General features: G+C 44.8%; 1 protein-coding gene across 1 annotated transcript in view; it reads right to left on the reverse strand.

Annotated features, from left to right (window-relative positions):
• Positions 1-25,598, reverse strand: part of LOC147109175 (synaptotagmin-16-like) — a 59,852-nt gene extending 34,254 nt beyond the window's left edge. Inside the window, exon 1 of the mRNA XM_086002824.1 lies at positions 24,379-25,598. Within this exon, the coding sequence (XP_085858950.1) occupies positions 24,379-25,024 (646 nt within the window). The 5' untranslated portion in view covers positions 25,025-25,598. The remainder of the gene's footprint in view (positions 1-24,378) is intronic.
• Positions 25,599-26,288: the final 690 nt, after the last annotated feature.

The raw sequence follows: 26,288 nt of genomic DNA on the forward strand, positions 1-26,288 counted from the left end.
GAACACCGCCCAGAGAGCGTGTTTCAGAACAGAAAGTACAGAGAGAGTTCTAAAAATGAGCAGCACAGACATAAAATGCTTCAAAAACTGTGGATATTGTGGAAACAAGGTGCATGGGGAAAAGGAGCAATGCCCTGCCAAAGGAAGGCAATGTGCCAAATGTAGTAAACGGAAACACTTTGCTAAAGTTTGCAGGACTGTTTTTGGAGGAGCAGTACACACAGTGAGTGACAGCCAAATGCCAGATAGAGAGCCAAATGCAGAGGAACTGTTTATTGATTCTGTGTCACAGAAAAAACAGATTTCAGAGACTGAGCAAGCCTTTGCAGATATTGAGATAGGAAAACAGGGCAAAGAGCTTAAGTTTAAACTAGACACTGGAGCTCAGGTTAATGTAATTCCTCTGAGTGAGTATCACAGCTTGAAGGATGAGTGTGAGCTACAGCCCACCTCATGCAGACTGACCAGCTATGGGGGTGAGCAGCTCATTGTAAAAGGCACATGCGTGATGAAATGCAAGTACAAAGAAAGCAACATGATGTTGGACCGTTACATTGTTGACACTCGAGCACCTCCAGTGCTAGGTCTAAAGGCATGTTTAGACATGGACCTCATCAAGCTAGTGCTATCATTGACAGCACCAGTTGAGAAGCAGTCAGTCATGGAGGAGTTTGCTGACATTTTCAAAGGAATCGGACTATTCCCAGGTGAATGCATTATTCACCTTGACCCAGCAGCAACCCCTGTGGTTTGCCCACCGAGAAGGATACCCCTTGCTCTATGTAGTTGCCTGAAGGAGGAGCTGCAGAGCATGGAGTATACAGAAATCATCATCCGGGAAACAGAACCGACAGAGTGGGTCAACGCGTTAGTAGTGTTTGAGAAACCACGTACAGGCAAGCTCAGAGTCTGTCTCGACCCCAGAGATTTGAACAATGCTATCAAACGTCCTCACTACCCTTTACCAACACTAGATGACATCACACCCAAGCTAGTGGGAGCACGTTACTTCAGTGTAATGGACGCACGATCAGGGTACTGGACTATCAAGCTCACGGAAGAGTAATCTAAGCTAACAACGTTCAACACACCATTTGGACGCTACCGATTTCTGCATTTACCATTTGGTCTTATCTCAGCTCAGGATGAATTCCAGCGGAAGATCGACAAAACCTATGAAGGCCTCGACAGAGTAGTCGCAATCGTAGACGACATCCTCATCTATGGCAGGAATAGAGAGGAACATGACAGGAACCTCCGTGCGATGCTACAAAGATCACGGGAGAAAGGTATCCGGCTCAACCCCGAGAAAAGCATAATTGGACCCACCGAGATCAGTTATTTCGGGCATCGCCTCTCAACTGATGGCATTAAGCCGGATCCAGAGAAAATCTCCGCCATCAAGAAGCTGGAGCCACCGAAGAACCGCGCAGAGCTAGAGACAGTACTAGGCATGGTTAACTACTTAGCCAAGTTTGCCCCGAGCCTCTCCGAAATCAACGCACCCATGCGTCAGTTGCTCAAACAATCCAATGAGTTCCTGTGGGACAAACAACATGACACAGCATTTCAGAAAATGAAAGACCTAATCACCAGAGAACCAGGACCAGTTCTTGCCTACTTCGACCCCAACAAAGAGCTCAGATTACAAGTGGACGTGTCAAAGTACGGACTAGGCGCAGTATTACTGCAAGAAGGAAAGCCCATCGGCTACGCTTCCAGATCTCTCACAGTGAAATCAACTATGCTCAAATCGAGAAAGAGCTACATGCAATTCTGTTTGGATATAAGCGTTTCCACCAGTACGTCTATGGCCGACAAGTCATTGTGGAATCCGACCACAAGCCCCTCGAGTCAATCATGAGGAAACCACTAGCCGCAGCCCCACCAAGGCTACAGAGAATGATCCTTCAGCTACAGAAGTAAGACTTCACAATCATTCACCGTCCAGGCAAAGACATTCCTGTCGCAGACACGCTCTCTAGAAAGTCTCTTAGCTACCAGGACAGCAGCCTCAGTGAAGGCATGGATGTGCAGGTGCACATGGTGTACAACAGCTTACCTGTGAGTGACTCAAAACTGAAGGAGATCCGAGCAGAAACAGAGAAAGTTGCACAACTCACACTGCTGAGCAAAGTCATACATGAAGGATGGCCTGAGGAAAGGAGGAAATGCCCTCAGAGCATATCTGAATTCTGGAACCACAGAGACGAACTGTCACAAATTAACAGAATCATCTTCAAAGGGGGGAAAATCATCATTCCTACCAGTCTCAGAGAAGAGATGTTGACAAAAATTCATGCTGGACATATGGGCATGGAAAAATGCAGGCAAAGAGCACGTGACATTATGTTTTGGCCCGGAATGTGCAAACACATTGAGGACATTGTCGGAAAATGTTCCATTTGTCTAGAACGCCATCCATCAAATGTTAAAGAGTCCATGATACCTCACCGTATCCCAGACATGCCCTGGCAGGTCGCGGCAACGGATCTGTTCACATGGAACAACGAGGACCACATAGTGACTGTTGATTACTACAGCAGATTTTTTGAACTGGACAAGCTTCACAGCACCACATCTGCAGCTGTGATCCACAAGCTAAAGGCAGCCTTTGCCAGGCATGGCATTGTAGAGACTTTAGTCTAAGACAATGGCCCCCAATACAAATCAAAAGAGTTCGAGTCATTTGCCAAGGCATGGGATTTCACACATGTCACATCAAGCCTACATTACCCTCAAAGTAATGGCCTTGCTGAAAAAACTGCCCAGATTGCAAAAACACTCATGGACAAAGCCAAAGCGGACAAAAGAGACCCCTACATCAGTCTCCTTGAGTACCGCAACACTCCGGTTGACAACTTCAAGTCACCATCACAGCTGTTGATGAGCCGCAGACTTCACTCAATCCTTCCAAGCACCAACCAGCAGCTGCAGCCAGAGGTCGTCAGCTGCAAGCAAGTGCATGCAAAATGTGTACAGAGACAGCAACACCAAAAGAGATACTATGACAGGTCAGCTAGACTACTGCCGCCGCTGCACAATGGAGAATCCATCAGAATCCAGGAGCATGACTACTGGAAGCCAGCAGTCGTCATCCAGCCAGCTGACACTGAGCGATCGTATCACGTCCGCACCCCAGAAGGACAGGTGTACCGCCGCAATCGCAGGCACTTCCTGAACACCAAGGAACAACACCGTCAGGAGCATGCTCAGTTTCATACCACACAAGGTCGGGACGAGAGGTCAAGCCTAGAGTTATCCTTGACTTGTGAACTGTCAAAGGGTGTAGGCGGATCGCTGCCCTAAAATAAACTGTACATCGTTATTGAAACGTTGAGATGTTTTCAGTGCTAGTTAAATGCTAAATTTACTTATATGTTTATGCTACCGAGAACATTATGTAGAAGAAAGGTTTAAAAGTAATGCATAACATTTTTCTTTTAAAAGAAAGGGGATGTAACATTTGCATATTGAATTATCATTGGCCCGCAGGCATCTGTAAGGAATACCTATTATATTCACATGTGATCACATGCTGAGTTGTCATTGGCCTGCAGGCATCTGTAAGGACTACTATTGTTTTGAAGACCCAGGCTAGAGGTCCTAATGCCAGGCTTTCCCCATGGTGCTGCTATGAATAAGATCACAGACCTAATGCTTAATAAAAGAGTTAAACTGTAATACTCTGTTATCCTGCAATTTATTATTTTTGTACAAAGTGTGCAAAACAAGACAAGCACCTCTATCAAATCTCCTCTCAACCTTCTCTGCTCCAAGAAGAACAATCCCAGCCTCTCCAGTCAATCCACGTAACTAACGTCTCTCATCCCTGGAATCATTCTTGTAAATCTTTTCTGCACCCTCTCTAGGATGGATGTGAAGGCCTTAAAGTGGTCCCAGAAGTGGACACAATACTCCATTTGAGGTCAAACCGGTGTTTTATAAAGGTTCATCATAACTTCCTTGCTTTTGTACTCTATGGGCTCGATTTTCTCAGGCCCGAGGAGGCAGGATTGGAGGCGCGTGAGGTGTTAAAATCGCAAAAACTGGCGGGCGGGCCCGATCCCGCCTCCGAGCAATTTTCCCACATGCGAGTTTTCTGACCCCGTATCCATCCCGCCTCCAAGAGGCGGGATAGGCCCTTAAGGCCCTTAACAACCAGTTAAGTGCCTCGATAATCCCATTTTGAGAGGCCTTTCTAATTTTAACAGTTTTCCCACGTGCTGCACGCCTCCTCTGAAACACGCCAGTGAAACCTGGTGGCAGCACAAGCGGATTGCTTACTAACAGCTGCAGCTCCACCATTAAAAAGGATTATCATTTGCAGGCGGCAGAACTTTGTTGTCTCAGGTCTGGGGGAACTTTTAACAGGCCTACTCATTGTTGTGGAAGTTTGGAGCCTGACACCCATCTCCAGTGTGACCTCCTGGGAAACCCCTCTCCCCACCTTGAACGAGCGCTTCCTCAACTGAGGTATATATCAGAAGAATGGGAACCATTTATTTCCTTTCCTCCTGGACATCAGATTCGGACAAAGACCTGCCGCAGCAGCAACAGAACCCTGAACAACAGCAGCACCAACTGCAGGAGCAACAGCAGGAGCTCCAAGCTGCTGCTCACCCACCTGAAGCTGCACAGGCCAGAAGGCGCCAGCGCATGGAAGCTTGTCGGCGCAGGAGATACCTCCCCAAACAGGGTCTACAGACAGAGGATCAGCTACCTCAACATGACTGAGCAGCAGTGCCAAAGGAGGCTCAGACTTTCGCGAGAGGTAGTGGGTGACATCTGCGCAGTGCTGCAGCAAGACCTGGAGCCCAGAGGAGCAAGTGGACACCCCTTATCAGTGGCCATCAAAGTCACCAGCGCACTCAACTTTTTTGCTTCAGGCTCATTCCAGGGATCAGCAGCAGACATCAGCGGTGTCTCCCAGGCGGCCGCACACACTTGCATCACACAGGTAACCGATGACCTCTTTGCCATTGCGCACAATTATATCCATTTCTCCAAGGATCAAGCCAGTGTAACTGCGCATTCAGTTGGGTTTGACAATCTGGCAGGCTTTCCAAGGGTGCAGGGCGTCGTTGACTGCACACATGTGGCCCTTAAGGCACCCCATCAAATTCAGGTATTTTTGTCAACCGCAAGGGCTTCCACTCCCTCAACGTATAGCTGGTGTGTGACCACAAGAAGGACATTTTGCATGTTTGTGCCAAGTACCCTGGCAGTTGCCATGACTCCTTCATCCTGCGCCAGTCTAGTGTGCCTCCGCTCTTCAGTCCGCCAGACCAACTTAACGGATGGCTACTTGGAGACAAGGGCTATCCCCTGAAGATGTGGCTAATGACTCCGTTGAGGAGCCCATCCAACGACGCTGAGGAGCGCTACAACTCGAGCCACATTTCCACTAGATCCATAATTGAGCAAACCATCAGCTTGCTGAAGATGCGCTTCAGATGCCTGGATAGATCAGGTGGAGCCCTGCAGTACTCAGCAGCCAGGGTCACCAGAATTGTCGTGGTTTGCTGTGCACTTCACAACATGGCACAGTCGTGGCTTGCAGATTTCTGAGGAACAAGTGGCTCATCACATAGCCTCCTCAGATGAGGATTAGGAGGAGGAGGAGGAGAAGGAGGAGGTGGAGAGTGACAACAACCAGCTTTCAGAGGCACATCAACCAGCGCCAGCAGCATGCAAGCACATTGCTGGCCGGGATGCAAGGCACGCACTCATCTTGGCCAGATTTGCTTAGCCTAGCCAATCAAGCACTTTTGCCTCGCAGCTTCTTACCAGAGCATTGACAATGGCCAAGAACCAGCGGTTCCTACTACTCTGACCACCATACTGACAATTGCAAGTCATCCTAAGCCCTCAATGTGGAAGCCCCATTAGCGATATGACATACGCCATAACTGCAACAGTTGACACCAGAATTTTTAATGACAATAACCAACTGATGGCTTTTCAACATTAAACATAACATTTCACCCAAGTGACTACCCTTGTGACTACTTGTGCATTATCTTCCTCTTACATGTGCTCCTACGTGGTGCTTCCCCTGTGGCTTCAGCAGATGTGGAGGCCCCTTGCTCACTTTCTTGCTGCTCCTGTCTCAACACCTTTGGCGGGCGTCCTCTGGGTTGCGAACCTGTGAGGGGTCGGCAACAGTCTGCTGCTCCTGCAGCTGTGCAGGGGTTGAGACGCCGATCTCAATTGGGTGGGGACTCTGGTGGGGCTCTGACCGAGGGCTCTGCAGTGGCATGGTCGTGTGAGTGCTTGGAGAGGAGCCCCCACTTCCTTGTTGTATGCCACCAACATCCCTCTCATGGGTCAGCCCCACTTCAGAGCTAGCAAGTGGCTTGACAGCACCTTGCTGCAATTCAGGGGGGCCATGAGGACCTGTTTCTGTACTGGAAGTCTTGCTACTAAGGACTTGCCTGAAGGTCTGGTTTGTTTGCTCAAGGGCTGACCATCGCTCCTCAAGAGATGTCAGTCTATTCTGAAGAAATACCATGTTTTCCATACCCTGGCGACTAAGCTCCTCCATGGACGTAGCCATCCTCTCCTCTACTGTAGCCATCCTCTCCTCTACGGTAGCCAGTCTTACCATGGAGGTAGCCATCCTTTCCACGGAGGTTGCCATCCTTTCCGTGGTGATGCGTTCATGCGCCAACGCCTCCACAAAGGCTCTGCTCATGTTAGTGATGGAATCCTCCATTCACTCCACACTCGCAGCGACCCTGGAGACAAAACTTGCCAGAGACTCCTGCACCTCTTCCTGAAGATCCAGCACCGCTCCTCTTCTGGATGGACCCAGAGGCACAGGGTCGACATGCAGCTGAGCCGAGCTGGCAGAGTCCTGCGTCCTCCGACGAGGACTCTCCACTGCTGTCCCTGTCTCTACCATCTGCTGATGTTCACTTGTGAGCTGTGATACACCAGGTGACAACACTGCACTATCTCGCGAAGGTACCACCGAGGTGTGAGTGTCTGCGCTGGTGCTGGGTGCGCTGAATTCTGCTGATGCTGCTCCCTCAGAGGTTGCAGCTTCCCCTGAGGAGTCTGGAGGCTCAGGCTGTTCCACCTGGATAGTGGGGACGGGGGCTTTCGATGGTCCTGTGGGGGAGTAAAGGAAAGAGTTAGAGATGTGAGGCCAAGGTTACATGCACATTGAATATTGCAGATGATCATTAGTCCATCTGTTAGAGCATCAGAATCATTATCAGTGACTCATGCAATGTCAATGAGAGAGATGATAAACTATTCTGTCACCAGCTTGCTCTGATGCACCCGTCTGTCCGTCCCCCACTTGCGCATCCTCCTCGACTCCCACGATCTCCAGGGCCGCCTCCTCTCAGGGGGTGAGCTGGGCTACTGAGGGTGGCCCTCCTCCTGTCCTCGCTCTTTCCCTCTTATTGTGAGCTCTCTTTTCCTGCAATGAGGGAGACAAGTGGAGTTTGAGTGAGAATGAAGGAGTGAGTGTAGAGAATCCATATCATTGATGGTTAGAAGGAGACAAAGATGGAGTGAGATGGCAAGACCAAGAGCCCTCCCTGTGTGTTGGAAGTTGTTTTCATAGCATCACAGCGATAGGGAGTGTGAGGGCTGCATAGTCGAATAGTTAGGTGAATGTGACCATAGAGAGGGAATGGGTAAGGGTGCAGGGATGTCAGTGTCAAGTGGGATGTAGAGGAAGAGGTTGTCAAAGCTGAGTGCTGGCGAGGAGAGGCAATGTGGATCATATTGAGGGTGATGGGAAAGTCATACTCACTTTTCCAGTGCGCAAAAGTTCATGAAACCTCTTCCTGCACTGCAGCCAGGTTCTGCGGCACATAGACAAAGAGTTGACCTCCTGGGCCACTTGCATCCACACAGCTTTTGTCTGCTGGGAAGGCTTCTTCCTCCCTGAGGAAGGGAAGAGCACCTCCTTATTTCCTCTTGCTCCCTCCACCAGAGCTTGCAGGGCGGCATCATCGAACCTTGGTGCAGACTTTGGCCTACTGCTGGACATATTGGCTGGAGGAATCTATCACAGCAAAGGGCATAAGGTTTGCAGTCTGCAGAAGAAGCAAGGCTGCTTGCTGGCCTTAAATCCACCAGCACTGATGACGTCATCGGAGGTGACTTTCAGGATGGAAAGACTAAGTGGGCCAGGGGTTCCCACACGCTGGAAATCAATTGCCCAATTAGGAGAAAATCGCATAGTTTTCCCACATCAAATTGGAGTCAGGTGGCTAACATGAAAAGTGGCTGACACGCCCCCAGCCCGCCCCAATGGCAAAATCGAGCCCAATGCCTCTATTTATAAAGCCTAGGATCCCATATGCTTTTTTAACCACTTTCTCAACCTGCCCTGCCACCTTCAATGATTTGTGCACTTATACCCCCAGGTCTCTTTGTTCACGCACCCACTTTAGGATTGTACCCTTTAGTTTATTTTGTCTCTCCTCGTTCTTCCTACCAAAATGTATCGCTGCACTTTTCTGCGTTAAATTTCATCTGCCAGGTGTCCACCCATTCCACCAGTCTGTCTATGTCTTCCTGAAGTCTATCACTCTCCTCCTCACTGTTCACGATGCTTCTAAGTTTTGTGTCTTCTGCAAATTTTGAAATTGTGCACTGTACACCCAAGTCTAAGTCATCAATATATATCAAGAAAAGCAGTGGTCCTAGTACCAACCCCTGGGGAACACCACTGTAGACCTTCCTCCAGTCCGAAAAACAACCGTTCACCACTACTCTCTTTCCTGTCACTTAACCAATTTCGTAGCCATGCTGCCACTGTCCCTTTTATTCCATGGGCTTCAACTTTGCTGGCAAGCCTATTATGTGGCACTTTATCAAACATCTTTTGGAAGTCCATGTACACCACATCAACCGCATTGCCCTCATCAACCCTCTCTGTTACCTCATCAAAAAACTCAATCAAGTTAGTTAAACATGATTTGCCTTTGACAAATCCATGCTGGCTTTCCTTAATTAATCCACACTGTTAATTTTGTCCCAGATTATCGTTTCTAAAAGCTTCCCACTACTGAGGTTAAACTGACTGGTCTGTAGTTGCCGGGTTTTTCCTTGCACCTTTTTTGAACAAAGGTATAACATTTGCAATTTTCCAGTCCTCTGGCACCACCCCCGTATCTAAGGAGGATTGGAAGATTATGGCCAGTACCTCCGCAATTTCCACCCATGCCTTCCTCAGCATCCTAGGATGCATCCCATCTGGTCCTGGTGACATATCAACTTTAAGTACAGACAGCCTTTCTAGTACCTCCTCTTTATCAATTCTTATCCCATCCAGTATCTCAACTACCTCTTCTTTCACTATGTCTATGGCAGCATCCTCTTCCTTGACGAAGGCAGATGCAAAGTACTCATTTAGTACCTCAGCCATGCCCTCTGCCTCCATGCGGAGGTCTCCTTTTTGGTCCCTAATCGGCCCCACACCGCCTCTTACTACCCGTTTATTATTTATATGTCTATAGAAGGCTTTTGGATTCCCTTTTATGTTAGCTGCCAGTCTATTCTCATACTCTCTCTTTGCCCCTCTTATTTCTTTTTTCACTTCCCCTCTGAACTTTCTATATTCAGCCTGGTTCTCACTTGTATTCTCAACCTGGCATCTGTCAGAAGTCCCCTTTTTCTGCTTTATCTTACTCTCTATCTCTTTTGTCATCCAGGGAGCTCTGGCTTTGGTTGCCTTACCTTTCCCTCTTGTGGGAATGTACCTCGACTGTACCCAAAACATCTCCTCTTTAATGTCAGCCCATTGTTCGATTACAGATTTGCCTGCCAACCTTTCATTCCAATTTACCTGGGGCAGATCCGTTCTCAACCCACTGAAATTGGCCCTCCTCTAATTAAGTATTTTTACTCTAGATTGTTCCGTGTCCTTTTCCATAACTAATCTAAACCTTATAATATTATGATCACTTTTCCCTAAATGTTCCCCTACTGACACTTGTTCCACTTGACCCACCTCATTCCCCAGAACCAGATCCAGCAATGCCTCCTTCCTCGTTGGGCTGGAAACGTACTGATCATGAAAGTTCTCCTGAACACACTTAATTCTTCCCCTCTCTGCCCTTTACACTATTACTATCCCAGTCTATATTAGGATAGTTGAAGCCCCCCATTATCACTACTCTATAGTTCTTGCACCTCTCTGTAATTTCCTTGCAAATTTGCTCCTCTATATCCTTCCCGCTAGTTGGCGGCCTATAGAATACACCTAGTAGTGTAATGGCACCTCTATTCACAGAATCACAGAATCCCCACAGTGCAGATAGAGGCCATTTCGGCCCATCGAGCCTGCACCGACACATATCCCACCCTATCCCCGTAACCCCACGTATTTAATCCCCTAACACTAAGGGTCAATTTATCATAGCCAAATCAACCTAACCCGCACATCTTGTTTCTTAACTCTAACTAAATAGATTTTGTCCTTCACCCCCCCAGGACATCCTCTCTCTCCAGCACTGTAATATTCTCCTTAATCACTACTGCCACCTCACCTCCTTTCTTTCCTTCCCTATCTTTCCTGAACACCTTTTATCCAGGAATATTTAGTACCCAATCCTGCCCTTTTTTGAGCCAGGTCTCCGTTATCGCCATGACATCATATTCCCCTGTGTCTATTTGCGCCTGCAGCTCACCAACCTTATTTACCACACCGTGCATTCACACATATGCGCTGTAAACCTATCTTAGACCTTCTTGTATTCTCTCTTAGTCTGACCCCACCTAATACCTTACTATGTCTTACTCTAGTGCTATCTGTCTCTCCCAATCCTTTGTGCACTTTGTTTCTCCTTTCTAATGCTACATCCTGGTGCCCATCCCCCTGCTAAATTAGTTTAAACCCTCCCCAACAGCACTAGCAAACCCCACCCGCGAGGATATTGGTCCCAGCTCTGTTGAGGTGCAACCTGTCCAGCCTGTATAGGACACACCTCCCCCAGAACCGGCCCCAATGTTCCAGGAATCTAAAGCCCTCTCTCCTGCACCATCTCTCCAGCCACGCATTCATCTGCTCTATCCTCCTATTTCTATACTCACTAGCTCATGGCACCTGGAACAATCCGGAGATTACTACCTTTGAGGTCCTGCTTTTTCATCTCTTTCCTAGCTCCCTAAAATCTGCCTGCAGAACCTCATTCCTCTTTCTACCTATGTCGTTGATACCGATATGGACCACGACCTCTGGCTATTTACCACCCTCCCCCCACCAGAATGTCCTGCAGCCGCTCCATGACATCCTTGACCCTGGCACCAGGGAGGCAACATAACAAACACTTCACTAAAAATACTTTACGAAGAACTTACATTTATACAGCATCCTTCATACATTCATGATGACCCAAAGCGTTTCACCGTGAATTATTTTTGAACTCTGTCATTATTGGATGTAGGGAAATGCGGCAGCCAGTTTTCACACAGTAAGGTCCCACAAACAGCAATTAAATAAATGGCCAGATAATCTGTTAATGTGTTGGTTGAGTGATAAATATTGACCTGGATGCTGCAGAGTACTTTGAAAAACACAGAAGCTTAAAAGCACAGCAAGATACGCCAACAGCACAATAATTGGAAAAGAGCATTAGAATCCATCCACAAAGGGTTATATATGGTTTTTCAGAATTGTATCTCTTGCAACCTCTTCTCAGCAAACTTTTGAAACTACAGTCTTGGATACCAAGTTACATTAGATCAGTTCCTCACAGAGCCCCTATTGCCATATACCAGTGGCGAGTCAAATAAGGAATTGTTGAATAAAATGGTGCCTGAATTATCTATGAATTCTTTCTTTGATGTAAAAGCAGGCGCTCTGAGGAGAAACACAGTAAACCATGGTTAACAAAAGTCTCACCTCATGTGAATTTGTAACCTTCCAATTGTACTAGTGCTTGACACCCAACAAAAATGATCATACCCCGGAATTTATGGTCAGAAGCGAAGGTGTTCGCCGCTGGCCCCGGAGTATGCTTCGCACAAGGATCTCGCGAACTCTGTGTAGGTTTTTCGCCCTTCAAATCAAGTCAACAGAGGTTAGTGGGGATCCCTTGTGCGAGCTACTGCGACATCAACAGGCTGTCTAAGCTTGACAGCGAACAAGTGAGTAAGCTCTTAAAATTCTAACTTTTTAAAAATGTTAGAGAGAGTAAATGAAAGATTGGGGCTCTCACAAACCTGAAATAAAGATGAAAAAACTTTTTAAAAAAGAATTAGATTTTTTTTCATTTCTTAAAAATTTTACATTTTATTAAAATGGTCAAATTCCACACTGCACAAAATTAAAATTCGTTTTTCTGGCCCATAACCTTTGTTTAGCAATCAGTACACTGTTGAAACCCCAGTTACGCATAATCTCTTTGGGTGTCACTTTTAGTGGGGAATTTAACAGCGTAATCACTGCCGGAGAGCCAAAGTTTTCGTCAGTTTTACTGATTTGAGTGATTTCACTGATTGCCGGCTCTGTGGGGGGGGGGGCACAGCACAGCCTGTACCAGAGCTGTGAGTGACGGGCTGCAACTTTAGCAGGCGCATGCGCCAAATCCCAAAGCTGCAGTCAGTTGCAAAGGCAGAACGGCGGCGAATGCTGACAGTTCGCCGTCATCCCGATCGCAAATTATGGGCCAAGATGTTGAGGCAGCCATCATCAAGGTTAATTCACATAGAATACCAACCCCGAGGGACATAAACAACATAAATATTTTGTGTAGCCCAATACACATTGAAACAACAAAAAAATTACATTTAAGGCATACATTTCCTATTGAATACAAAACCTAATTGAATATAGCCATTAGTGATTCAAGGAGCACTTGGACTCATTTTCAAGTCAATCACCACTAAAGTTACACTTCTACCTCTGTCTCATGAGACAAGAATTCTGTTTTCACCAAACTCTAATCTTCCTTTTCCTGCTCACTAGTTTTCATCCAACTAATATTCTCATTTAGTGAACAGTACAAAGGGATCATGAAACACAAAAAGTTAGTATGCAGGTGCAGCAGGTGATCAGGAAGGCCAATGGAATCTTGGCTTTTATTGCAAGGGGGATGGAGTATAAAAACAGGGAAGTCTTGCTGCAGTTATACAGGGTATTGGTGAGGCCACACCTGGAATACTGCGTGCAGTTTTGGTTTCCATATTTAAGAAAAGATATACTTGCTCTCGAGGCGGTTCAGAGAAGGTTCACTCGGTTGATTCCGGAGATGAGGGGGTTGACGTATGAGGAAAGGTTGAGTAGTTTGGGCCTCTACTCATTGGAGTTCAGAAGAATGAGAGGCGATCTTATCGAAACATATAAGATTGTGAGGGGGATTGATCGGGTGGATGCGGTGAGGATGTTTCCACTGATGGGTGAGACTAGAACTAGGGGGCATAATCTTAGAATAAGGGGCTGCCCTTTCAAAACTGAGATGAGGAGAAACTTCTTTACTCAGAGGGTAGTAAATCTATGGAATTTGCTACCCCAGAGAGCTGTGGAAGCTGCAACATTAATTAAATAGATTTAAAACGGAGATAGACAGTTTCCTAGCAGATAAGGGAATTAGGGGTTACGGGGAGATGGCAGGGAAGTGGACGTGAGTCTAGGTTCGGATCAGCCATGATCCTATTGAATGGCGGAGCAGGCCCGAGGGGCCGTATGGCCTACTCCTGCTCATACTTCTTATGTTATTATGAATCCCTGCAGGTTTCCTGCAAAGGTTCCTTTGAATAGATTTGGTTTGATTCTGATTACTTTCTTGTTCCACTCGTGCTCTCCTAGTTCATCCACCTCATTGTTGCACTGATCCCAGTAGACGCCAAGCCCCCTCTCCTTTTCAGCTTTAGAGGCGGGCAAGAGATTAAAAAAGACAGCAAGTGAGGTCTCGGCACGTTTTGTAATCCTGGTTTGTAATTCCTGAAATTTATTCTGTAACCCAAGTGACCAGGCTGCCAATTACACAGTAAATGACAAAGGCTTATTTACTGGAACACCTGTTGCTTAGTGCATCTGCAAAGATACCATTTTAATCAATTTTATTCTGGTTATAAAAGCATCAGGGATGCACAGATGAGGAACAGCAATAAATGCTTAGCCCTACATGGTTGATCTGTTACATCCTGGAGCACTGGCTTGTGCTGACAACATCAGGAAACAGAAGAACCATTGGTAAATTTGCTGATGTCACTGCAGGTCTGTTTTTCATATCTTCACATAAAATCAAAACTCCACTTTACGTGTACTTCACCGATGCAAATAAAACCCATTAAAAAGATAATTTAAAGCATTTATTGATCATTCTGGGCCTATAACAACATTATATTCTGACAATTTTTAAATAATATCATGTTTTGAGGTGAAATTAAGACAACTGGCAAAATTGGTATTGGCCAGTATATTACGATTAATTTTCCACTCTAAGCAGCAAATAAGTATTTCATTAGGAAATAATTCTATATCAGAAAGACTGGCTCCCATGTTTTAGTTCATGGTCCACACAGCATAAACTCCAGACAGTGTCTGAAATGCTACATTCTATTTTTGATGTTTTCAATTATTTAAGTTATTAACTGATCTCCAAATGCCGTGAAGTCTATTTGTTTCTATTGCTGTAGTTTTATTTGTGATTATGTTTCATTCCTACTATCTCTTTTTTTCCTCATCCACTACTATAGTTTTACTGTCTCTGTGGGGGTGATTTTAACCTACTCGCTCAGCAGAAACCTGGCAGGTGGGCAGTTAAAATTGCCCTGGCTCTTACCTGTCCAAAAGCCGCCATGATCGCAACATCTGCAATTTTAACCTGCTTTCCTGAGCAGGCAGCAAGGACAAGCACCCAGAGCCAACAGGGTCCTTCTTTACATATGCATGTTGCGGCCCGATGACATCATTGAGACCCGACCGTAATTTTAACTCAGGCCTGAGCGGGGAATCCACCTGGAGTTAAAATCGGGTTCCTATTTCTCAGTTTCCCAGTTTCCCCTTTGGTCTTCCCATCTAGGTTTAATTATTTTGTTTGATTTTCCTTCATTTCAACCTATTCCTAACCCCTGAATTGCATCAGAGCTGCCATTGTTCCCAATTCACTATCTGTCTCTCATTTCATTGCAGTATCCTATTTATTTCAAAGTTCCCCTTTGTTATCTATATATTTTCAATTCCTTTATCATTAGTATCTCAATTCAATGACCATTTCCTCAAACTTTTTCTGAGAGAACAATCCTCAGATTTCTTCAAGTGCCATTAATCTACTCATTTGCAAAAATAAAATGTGAAACAACACCCCAAAACTATTTCAAGATCAGAGAAGAATAAAACATTCATATGTTAAATACTCCATTCCTCCATTAAATATCTGGACAGTCTCCTGGGTTCTGTATTTTTGGCATGTTCTCACTTGAGGGTACAGAGGAGAACAATCCATTAGGTATAGGAAATTTACAGAAAAGTTTTCTAGCCTACAGGAAGAATCCCATCATGAGCCAGGAGTACTGTCACATCCAGCTGGTCCTTTAGTCAGGTTTTGCTCTATATTTCTGGAACTATGTCTAGCACCCTCAAATCTAACAATGAATATCTGAAAATAGTCCTAGGATTACTCCCAGTGCCACGTGCTAGTAAGTATAGGAATGGGAGGATAGAGCAGATGAATGCGTGGTTAAAGAGTTGGTGTAGGGGGGAGGGTTTTACTTTCCTGGATCACTGGGCCTGCTTCTGGGAAAGGTGGGACTTGTACAAGTCGGACGGGTTGCACCTGAACCAGAGCGGGACAAATATCCTTGCGGGGAGGTTTGCTAGCACTGTTGGGGGGGGTTTAAACTAACTTGGCAGGGGGATGGGATACAGAGGGGAGCTGAAATAGGGGGGGATGTGCTGCCAATTATAGAGAAAAAAACAAGTCAGCTTGGTAGACAGGGCAAATATATAAGGGCAAGGCTGGATGGCATCTATTTTAATGCAAGGAGTCTTGCAAATAAGGTGGATGAACTGAAGGTGTTGATAAACACATGGGAGTATGATATTGTTGCTATCACGGAGACATGGTTGAGGGAAGGGCAAGACTGGCAGCTCAATATTCCGGGGTACAGAATCTTCAGGCGAGACAGAGGGGGAGGTATAAGAGGAGGGGGTGTCGCAATATTAATTAAGGAGTCAATTACTGCAGTAAGGAGGGATGATATATTAGCAGGGTCCTCTAATGAGGCCATATGGGTGGAGCTTAAAAACAAAAAGGGGGCAAGCACCTTGCTGGGAGTGTACTATAGGCCTCCAAACAGTCAGGGGGAGATAGAGGAACAGATATGTAGGCAAATCTCAGAGAAATGTGCAAATAATAGGGTAATAATAATGGGGGATTTCAACTTCCCCAATATTAACTGGGATAGTCAGAGTGTGAAAGGCTCAGAGGGTGTAGAATTCTTAAAGTGCATCCAGGAGAGCTTTTTGAGCCAGCATGTAGAAAGTTCTACAAGAGAGGGGGCGGTACTGGACCTAATTCTAGGGAATGTGGCCGGCCAAGTGGAAAAAGTGCTAGTAGGTGAGCACTTTGGTGATAGTGACCATAATATGGTAAGATTTAAGGTGGTCATGGAAAAGGACAGGGATGGGCCAGAAATAAAGGTTCTAAATTGGGGGAAGGCCGATTTTAATAGGATAAGGCAGGATCTGGCCAAAATGGACTGGGATCAGCTACTTGTAGGAAAATCCGCATCGGAGCAATGGGAGGCTTTCAGAAGGGAGATTGAGATCATACAATGGCAACATGTTCCCGTAAAGGTCAAGGGTGGTTCCAAAAACCACAGGGAACCTTGGATGTCAGGGGATATACGAGAATGGATTAGGAAAAAAAGGAGGGCTTTTGGTAGATACAAAAGGCTAAAGACGGAGGAAGCCCTAGAGGAGTACAAAAAGTGCAGGGGGATACTTAAAAAAGAAATTAGGAGATCAAGGAGGGGCCATGAAATAACACTGGCGAGCAAAATAAAGGAAAATCCGAAGATGTTTTATAAGTATATTAAGGGTAAGAGGATAACTAGGGAAAAAATAGGGCCCATTAGGGACAAAAGTGGCAATCTGTGTGTGGAGCCGGAAGATGTAGGAGGGGTTCTAAATGAATTTTTTGCATCTGTTTTCACTATGGAGAAGGACGATGTAGACATAGAAATAGGGCGGGGGGACTGTGATATGCTCGAACATATTAACATCGAGAGGGAGGAGGTATTGGCAGTTTTAGCAGGCCTAAAAATGGATAAATCCCCAGGCCCGGATGAAATGTATCCCAGGCTGCTGTGTGAGGCAAAGGAGGAGATTGCGGGGGCTCTAACACATATATTCAGGACCTCTCTGGCCACAGGGGATGTGCCAGAGGACTGGAGAACCGCTAATGTAGTACCATTATTCAAGAAGGGTAGTAGGGAAAAACCGGGGAACTACAGGCCAGTGAGCCTAACATCAGTGGTAGGAAAATTATTGGAAAAAATCCTGAGGGACAAAATTTGTCTCCACTTGGAGAGGCAAGGATTAATCAGGGATAGTCAACATGGCTTTGTCAAGGGAAGATCATGTCTGACTAATTTGATTGAATTTTTTGAGGGGGTGACTAGGTGTGTGGATGAGGGTAACGCAGTGGATGTGGTATACATGGATTTCAGTAAGGCCTTCGATAAAGTCCCGCACAGGAGACTGGTCAAGAAGGTAAGAGCCCATGGAATCCAGGGCGCCTTGGCACATTGGATACAAAACTGGCTTAGTGGCAGAAGGCAGAGGGTGATGGTCGAAGGTTGTTTTTGTGACTGGAAGCCTGTGGCCAGTGGGGTACCACAGTGATCGGTGCTGGGTCCCTTGCTGTTTGTGGTCTACATTAATGACTTGGATATGAATGTAAAGGGTATGATCAGTAAGTTCGCGGATGATACAAAAATTGGTAGGGTGGTAAATAGCGAGGAGGGTAGCCTCAGTCTGCAGGACGATATAGATGGGTTGGTCAGATGGGCGGAACAGTGGCAAATGGAATTTAACCCGGAAAAGTGCGAGGTGATGCAGTTTGGTGGGACTAACAAGGCAAAGGAATACACAATGAATGGAAAGACCCTAGGCAAGACGGAGGGTCAGAGGGATCTGGGTGTGCAAGTACACAGATCCCTGAAGGCGGCGGAACAGGTGGATAAGGTGGTAAAAAAGGCATATGGGATACTTGCCTTCATTAGCCGAGGCATTGAATATAAGAGCAAGGAGGTTATGATGGAGCTGTATAAAACACTGGTTAGGCCACAGCTGGAATACTGTGTGCAGTTCTGGTCGCCACACTACAGGAAGGATGTGATCGCGTTGGAGAGGGTGCAGAGGAGGTTCACCAGGATGTTACCAGGGCTGGAGCGCTTCAGCTATGAAGAGAGACTGGGCAGATTGGGTTTGTTTTCCTTGGAGCAGAGGAGGCTGAGGGGGGACATGATTGAGGTGTACAAAATTATGAGGGGCATAGATAGGATGGATGCTGAGGAGCTTTTTCCCTTAGTAGAGGGGTCAATAACTAGGGGGCATAGATTCAAGGTAAAGGGCGGGAGGTTTAGAGGGGATTTGAGAAAGAACTTTTTCACCCAGAGGGTGGTTGGAGTCTGGAACTCACTGCCTGAAAGGGTTGTGGAGGCAGAAACCCTCACAACATTTAAGAAGCATTTGGATGTGCACTTGAAATGCCATAGCATACAAGGCTACGGGCCAAATGCTGGAATATGGGATTAGATTAGACAGGGCTTGATGGCCGGCGCGGACACGATGGGCCGAAGGGCCTCTATCCATGCTGTATTACTCTATGACTCTATGACTCTAAGAAGGAAGGGAAGGGTTTTGCAACACAATTAGTTGATTTGCTAGAAATTAATTTGGTCTTTGAATTTCATGTCCTGTCATATTTGCAGTTCAAAGTTTGTATTGAACAAGAGCAAAACTTGCCAGTTTTCTCAATTGTTTAAATTGGCCCAGGTCACAGTTCATTGTGTTCTTTTGTACAGAATATTCTGTATAATACAAGTGCCGAATGGTGTGAACCACAACCATGTAGGTGAAAAACAACAAGATAATAGTGGAAATACTCAGCAGGTCAGGCAGCATCTGTGGAGAGAGAAACTGAGTTGACGTTTCAAGTCGATGACCTTTCGTCAGAACAGGTGGCTGCAGAGATAGTGGATGCATTAGTTGCAATATACCAAAATTCCCAGGACTCTGGAGAGGTCCCAGCGGATTGGAAAACCGCAAATGTAACACCCCTATTTAAGAAAGGAGGGAGACAGAAAGCAGGAAACTATAGACCAGTTAGCCTAACATCTGTCATTGGGAAAATGCTGGAGTCCTTCATTAAGGAAGCAGTAGCAGGGCATTTAGAAAAACATACTGCAGTCAAGCAGAGTCAGCATGGTTTTATGCAAGGGAAATCATGTTTAACAAATTTGCTGGAGTTCTTTGAGGAGGTAACGAGCAGGATGGACAAAGGTGAACCAATGGATGTGGTGTATTTGGATTTCCAGAAGGCATGCGATAAGGTGCCACATAAAAGGTTACTGCATAAGATAAGAGATCATGGAATTGGGGGTAATATATTAGCATGGATAGAAAATTGGCTAACTAACAGAAAGCAGAGAGTCGGGATAAATGGGTCATTTTCCGGTTGGCAAATGGTAACTAGTGGGGTGCCACAGGGATCGGTGCTGGGGCCTCAACTATTTACAATCTACATTAATGACTTGGATGAAGGGACCGAGTGTAATGTAGCCAAGTTTGCAGATGATACAAAGATGGGTGGGAAAGCAAGTTGTGCAGAGGACTCAAAGAACCTGCAAAAGGATATAGACAGGCTAAGTGAGTGGGCAAACATTTGGCAGATGGAGTATAATGTGGGAAAGTGCAAGGTTATACACTTTGGCAGGAAAAATAAGAAAGCAAATTATTATTTAAATGGAGAGAGATTACAAAATGCTACAGTTCAGAGGGACCTGGGGGTTCTCGTGCATGAAACACAAAAACTTAGCATGCAGGTACAGCAAGTAATCAAAAAGGCAAATGGAATGTTGGCCTTTATTTCAAAGGGGTTGGAGTATAAAAGCAGGGAAGTCCTGCTACAACTGTACAAGGTATTGGTGAGACCACACCTTGAGTACTGCGTACAGTTTTGGTCTCCTTATTTAAGGAAGGATATATTTGCATTGGAGGCAGTTCAGAGACGATTCACGAGGTTCATTCCAGAGATGAGGGGGTTGACTTATGAGGAAAGGTTGAGCAGGCTGGGCCTATACTCATTGGAATTTAGAAGAATGAGAGGTGATCTGACTGAAACATATAAGATACTGAGGGGGCTCGACAAGGTAGATGCAACAAGGTAGATGCAGAGAGGATGTTTCCCCTCGTGGGGAAATCTAGAACGCAGGGGCACAGTTTTAGAATAAAGGGTCACCCTTTTAGAACTGAGATGAGGAGGAATTTCTTCTCTCAGAGGGTCGTAAATCTGTGGAATTTTCTGCCCCAGCGAGCTGTGGAGGCTGGGTCATTAAATACATTTAAGGTGGAGATAGACAGATTTTTGCATGATAAGGGAGTGAAGGGTTATGGGGAGCGGGCGGGGAAGTGGCTTTGAGCCCAAGATCAGGCCATGATCTTATTGAATGGCGGAGCAGGCTCGAGGGGCCAAGTGGCCTATTCCTGCTCCTATTTCTTATGTTATTATCTCTATTTCAGGAGTAACACTTTCAGGTGGGATCACAAGCTACCGCTGTTTATTACATATAGAAGGAAAAATCGCCAAAAACTAGTTTAATGAGATCAAAATACCCAGTTTCTGGTACTTGATGAATAATCCCCACTACCTTGAAAAATCTCAGTCCCAATGTTCTCTCAGTTTATGAAGTAAAATGATATTGGTTTCGGGTCATACTGACAATAGGGATCCTTTCTAACAGAAATTAATCTAGAAAATAACATAAAGCGTGCTCTAGTACTATATGCACTGTTTTGAGACCAGCATCTACTTAAGAGTGTTATCGGGCCAGTAGACCAGAGTTATACTGGCCACTCCATATTGGTTTCTAGTCAGGGAAACCAGGGTTCCACTCACTGGCATCCAAATTTGAGATAAATTTAAACCATTTCACAGAGATGCATAATTTGCAATGTAAGTAGCCAGAAGTGTGCAAAAAAATACTGCTCCTGAGGTGGCTGCAGCATCAGTAATCATCATACACTTTGCACTCATAGACACACAACTCTCTTGTAATCCCAAATTGGTGACATGGTAACTCTGTCACTGAAGGAGTATATGCAAGTTTAGACTTACACAATATATTCCAGGATTTTTCGATCAGTTACTCCCGATTAATGGGTGTAACATGGGTATAACTGATCAGAAGAACAGGCGAAGATCCGTTACACCAAGTATCTGACCATTTAGCAACTCATCCAGTTTTCTAGCCAGGGTTTTATACTGGCACCAGAAGTGCCCACCAGTTTGCAGTTAAGTCCCAATGATATCTTTTAGATGTCCATGCAATTTCCCAGCATTTATGCCAGTGTAGTGCTCAGCCATCTACCTACTCAAGTAAAATGGCCATCCCAGGCTACCGGGGTGTGCTGTTTACAGAATGACATTAATAAGAGTCCTATAGTAAGATTTTTAGCAGTGTTCTGAAACTATTTCTAAATTTTATTTTGCGTTTGTTTTCTTTTCTTTTCTGTTTCCACTTAGTTGGTCAGGGGTTTTGTAGAAACATCCTAGCACTGACATTTCTTTCAAGTATATCCACATTATTGGGACAATGGGTTTCTCAAAGTGAATCCTCCTTTACTCATGTGTTTTGGAGGAAGAAGATGAGGGCCAATGGATTGATGCCAGACAGGTCAAGCCATCACAGCCAAATTGCACCCACCCGTCAGTACCCTTCCACCCACACTTACCTGGTAATGGCTGCACAAGCTCTCGGCCAGCAGACAGCCATATGCAGAGCTGTGCTTTCTGCTCCAAGGACACCTGCAGCCATTACAGGACTGGCACTTTCAGTGACAGTAACTATCAGCTTTGCCTTCAATTCTCTTCCTCTGCATCCTTCCGGAATGGGGCAATACTGTCCAATGGGCAGGGAGCATTAAATAGGGCCATCCTCCTCTGCATCACATCCACTTTGCCGGCCATCAAACTGGGGGGTTGAAGTGTTGCACCCCTCCATCACTTGGTTGGTTTCCCACTTTCGCATTTATTATACATCTACTCGGTCTTACCAAACATAATTTATCCCCAGATGACCCACTTATCTTTAAGGACTGCTTACGTGCAATCTGGTGAGCCCCACTATGCTGAGCTCCTAACACCCAGCTAAATATGGGCCAAGGGCTTACCCATAACATGTAAATGAAGCTGGGCCCACAATATCAGACAGAACTAATACACTAATGGTTGTGCTACAATATTATTTGTTTTGCTCAAATCTAAAGTAGGATGTCAAACCGCTTAATATAGATACTGCGAGGTAAAGGACACAGGTTTCAGGAATCTGATCATTATATATTCACTCACAGTAACTCTACTGTGTACTAAATTTCCTTTAGAGCTTGCTGTACTTGAATGTGTTTTCCATTACAAAAAGATATTGAAAAAAATTGTGTATCATTAAAGCACAGCACACAAAAAATATTGGCAAAAGTTAAGCAACATTCAGTCCAGAAATCATGAATGATGGACAATGGATGGTAAAGCTGCAAAGCGTAAATAGCGTGGATTAGCTGAATTGTATTAACAGAGGAAATGCATCAATAATTTAAGGATAATCTACAGATAAGATTTGCAACAATTGTTTGGCAGCTCCAAATCACGTTTAAAAATATTAAAGTGAAAGAAAGAATAACTTTCTTTTGGACTAATTAGAGCATCACTTGAACAAAACAAGGAGTCAAAATTAGATTGGATTTTCTAATTGGTGTTATTTTAATGTGGGTTGTAGCCCATTTGTTTTTAATAAGTTATCACTGGCCGATTGGAAATTCAGTGTATAGGCTCAGTAATTATACTTTATTACTTGTGTGCTAGAGAGCGAGCCTTTGGCTTAGTGGTTGCATTCCACTATGGAGTCAGAAGGTGAAGGGCTCGAGCCCTACTCCAGATAGCAAGTGGAGACTAGAATATAGTCTCTAAATACCGGGTTAATAACCAGCAGGGTACTCACGTCTGGATAGAGTGAGCACTAGCTCAGTGGTAGTATTCCCGTCTCTGAGTCAGAAAGGCTTGGGTACAGGCCACACTCCAGACAGCTCTGGTGGACGCTGGCTTTGAATACTGAGTTGATGTCCAGCGGGGGTATCTGCATCCGATGGGTGCAGGTAGCCACCCACCATCATAAATGGTAGGTGGGGCTCTTTAGCCTGTTTGCAGCCCACCTAGGAGAAGGTATTCCGAAGATAAAAACCGTGAGGAAGTCAATGGGAAACCACTTCAGCTATTCTTCACTAGTAAGTGGCTCCCGAATCTCATGTGTGTGAGGCTTGAGTTAGAACCTGCCCTAGGGCAGAACACAACGGACAGATGAACCCAGGTACTATTGTTAAGTAAGGGTTAAGTGTTATTTTAAAGATTAACTACATCCAAATTAGAGTTGAGGCAGAAAGCAACTAACCTTTGTGTTAATCTTTTGGGTTTGTTTGCTCTGGACTTTAACAATACGGTTTCCCTCCCTTAGCCTAGTGCAGGAAACAGTAAGGAACTAAAAAAAAGGCTGGCACGATATTACTCTGTTGGCAGGTGATAATGGAACTGAGGATGTGAAACAGGTATTTCCCATCACTGTTAGGAAGCCCTGTTACCATAATTGCATGTGTTTTTCTTAATTACTTATAAAATCTAGTCATGCAGGACAAATAATTCAGATACAGAAACTGTAAAGTTTTGGTTGGTGTACAAGATATAATGACAACAGAATTTCACACCCTTAATGATTTCACTATCTCCCAACAACAGAAAAGCTTCACGCATAACTGCTACAAGCAATTTTCAAAATCCAACAGCATTAACTCATCAGGGCTTAAAACAAGAATTTCCATAACAACTGATTAAATTTTAAGTGTGGTGAAGTGAAAGTTAATGTTAGTTGCATTTTAAATATCTAATCTAGATTAAAATCTGTATAAAACAAAGCACAATTCTGTACATTATGATGAATTACACTTTACATAGATTTTTAAAACATACTTCACCTTCTTTAAATCATCCCAAACATTAAATCAAAAATGAGTGAAGAGCATCCCTAAGATCTGAGACAAAATCAACTAATAAAAGATACAAAGGCAGAAGAAAGTGTAATTTATCCACAATATTTGATGCCTTATGTGGGAGCTTTTCCCTCTCTTCTTACCTGCCTGAAATTTCGTAACAGTTCCAAGCTTGTCATAAGCTGCTTCACACTTCACATTGATATAGATGTGATCAGATCCGATCTGATTATTCACGTTTTCTGTTTCTTCAGGAATGGCAGTCAGGTCATTTAGAGGTTCGTCGTCATAAAGATTCACGTTGCTATATATGTTGCCCTTTCCAACAGTTGTACCTTGTGAATCGATCCCATTGTATGAAAATGAGTAGTCTTGTCCTAAGTCTTCATCTTGCAAACTAAGAGCATCAAACTGAAGTCTTTGAACTGTACCTTCATCATGATGCGATCCCATTTCAGCAGCTTGATATTCTGAAGGTTCCAACCCTTCAGCAGTTGCTGCTTTTAAGTCATCTTCGGTGTATCTTTTGCCCAGCGAATCATCATTGCCAGCATTTAAAACTGAATCCATTTTCAGGGCTGGGTCTTGCTCCTGATCCTCTCGCTGTGCTTTTGCTGAGGAGTTTGAAACTCCAGAGTTCGATGTTTGATTAGATGCACCTTGACGAAGATTTAGAAATGTGCTGGAAATGGAACTGCTAGCTTGTTGAACTGATTCAGACATCTGAGACATCCAAGCAGAGAAGGACTGCAAGAATGGACCCTCCTTCGGAATTTCTTCAGAAGCCATGACTAATGCAATGCACAACGTTGATCACCAAATGGTCCAGTTGCTTTAATTTGTCAACATGCCACAGTTACTTTGTTGTGAGCTACAGAATGAGGATTATAATCAATTAAAATCTATACATCTGTCATGCTCAACAAACAGCCACTACTCCTGCAAAGTGGGGAAAGACACCGCGATAGAACACCAGACCAAAAGAGAAATAAGAAAAGCCAACCCATAGCAATCAAGAACCACAACCGGAAAGAAAGAGCTACTCATCAAAATAGGCCCATTTAAGGATCGTCTAGAGATAAATCAATGCCATTAAATTAAGAGGGCTGCTTTATATAATTCACATGATTTTCTAAGCAGAAAGTAACAGGATACTCTGGAAAGTTGACTAAAATATGAATTCTATAGCACTGATTCTAATACAAGGCAGCCGGCTCAATTCATCACAAGAATTAGAACATCGGCTCCAGATCTTAGCACAGCTGTTAGACATTAGGGAGTGTTGCACAGATGAAGTTCATCCCACCCCTAGGGGTTTAATACATTAGTCTGTTATCCAGCTTGCTCTGCTAACCAAGGAACAGCCAATAAAAGGGTGTGGCAAAGTCATTTGAAATGAACAAAATAACCCTACATCCCTTTGCCCCACCATTTATGGCCATGCCTTCATCTGCCTTGGCTCCACTTCGGAATCCCTTTCATAAAACCCTCTGCCTGTCCACCTCCGTCTCCTCCATGAGAACCCTTCTCAAAACACACCTCTTTGACCAAGCATTTGGCCGCCCCTGCTAATAGTCTCCATGAAATGCCTTGGGACGTTTTTCTATGTTAAAATCGCAATATAAATCCAAGTTGTTGTACTTTAAATTGGGGATAGGTAAGTTGCAGAAACAACCCTAAATTTTAAGTTCTCTACAATCATTTATTTAATTTGTCCCCTAACAACTTCCTTCTTATTTTCTGCCCTTGCTCCTGCTTTTCTGCAGGTGTTGACCTTTTCCGATTAAGTTCCACAGGTGCTGGTAGCTCTCCAGTGCCTCATACGTATATGTGTGTTACATATTAGCCCTAACAGTGAGTGATAATGGGGTTATCAGTAAAGGCCAAACAGCAGATCCCAAACTTGTCCTTAACCCCATTTTATTTTACTTACATTATAGCCCATCCAGAGAAGTGGCTGTAATTTCTCAGCGAACCGAGAAAGAACATCAATGCTCTTAATCACAAATCATTCAATTGCCAGATCTGTAATGGGACAGATGCCAAGAACAGT

The sequence above is a fragment of the Somniosus microcephalus genome, chromosome 12 (assembly GCF_052327205.1).
Source record: "Somniosus microcephalus isolate GS21.2 chromosome 12, FLI_Smic_1.0, whole genome shotgun sequence".
Lineage (NCBI taxonomy): Eukaryota > Metazoa > Chordata > Chondrichthyes > Squaliformes > Somniosidae > Somniosus > Somniosus microcephalus.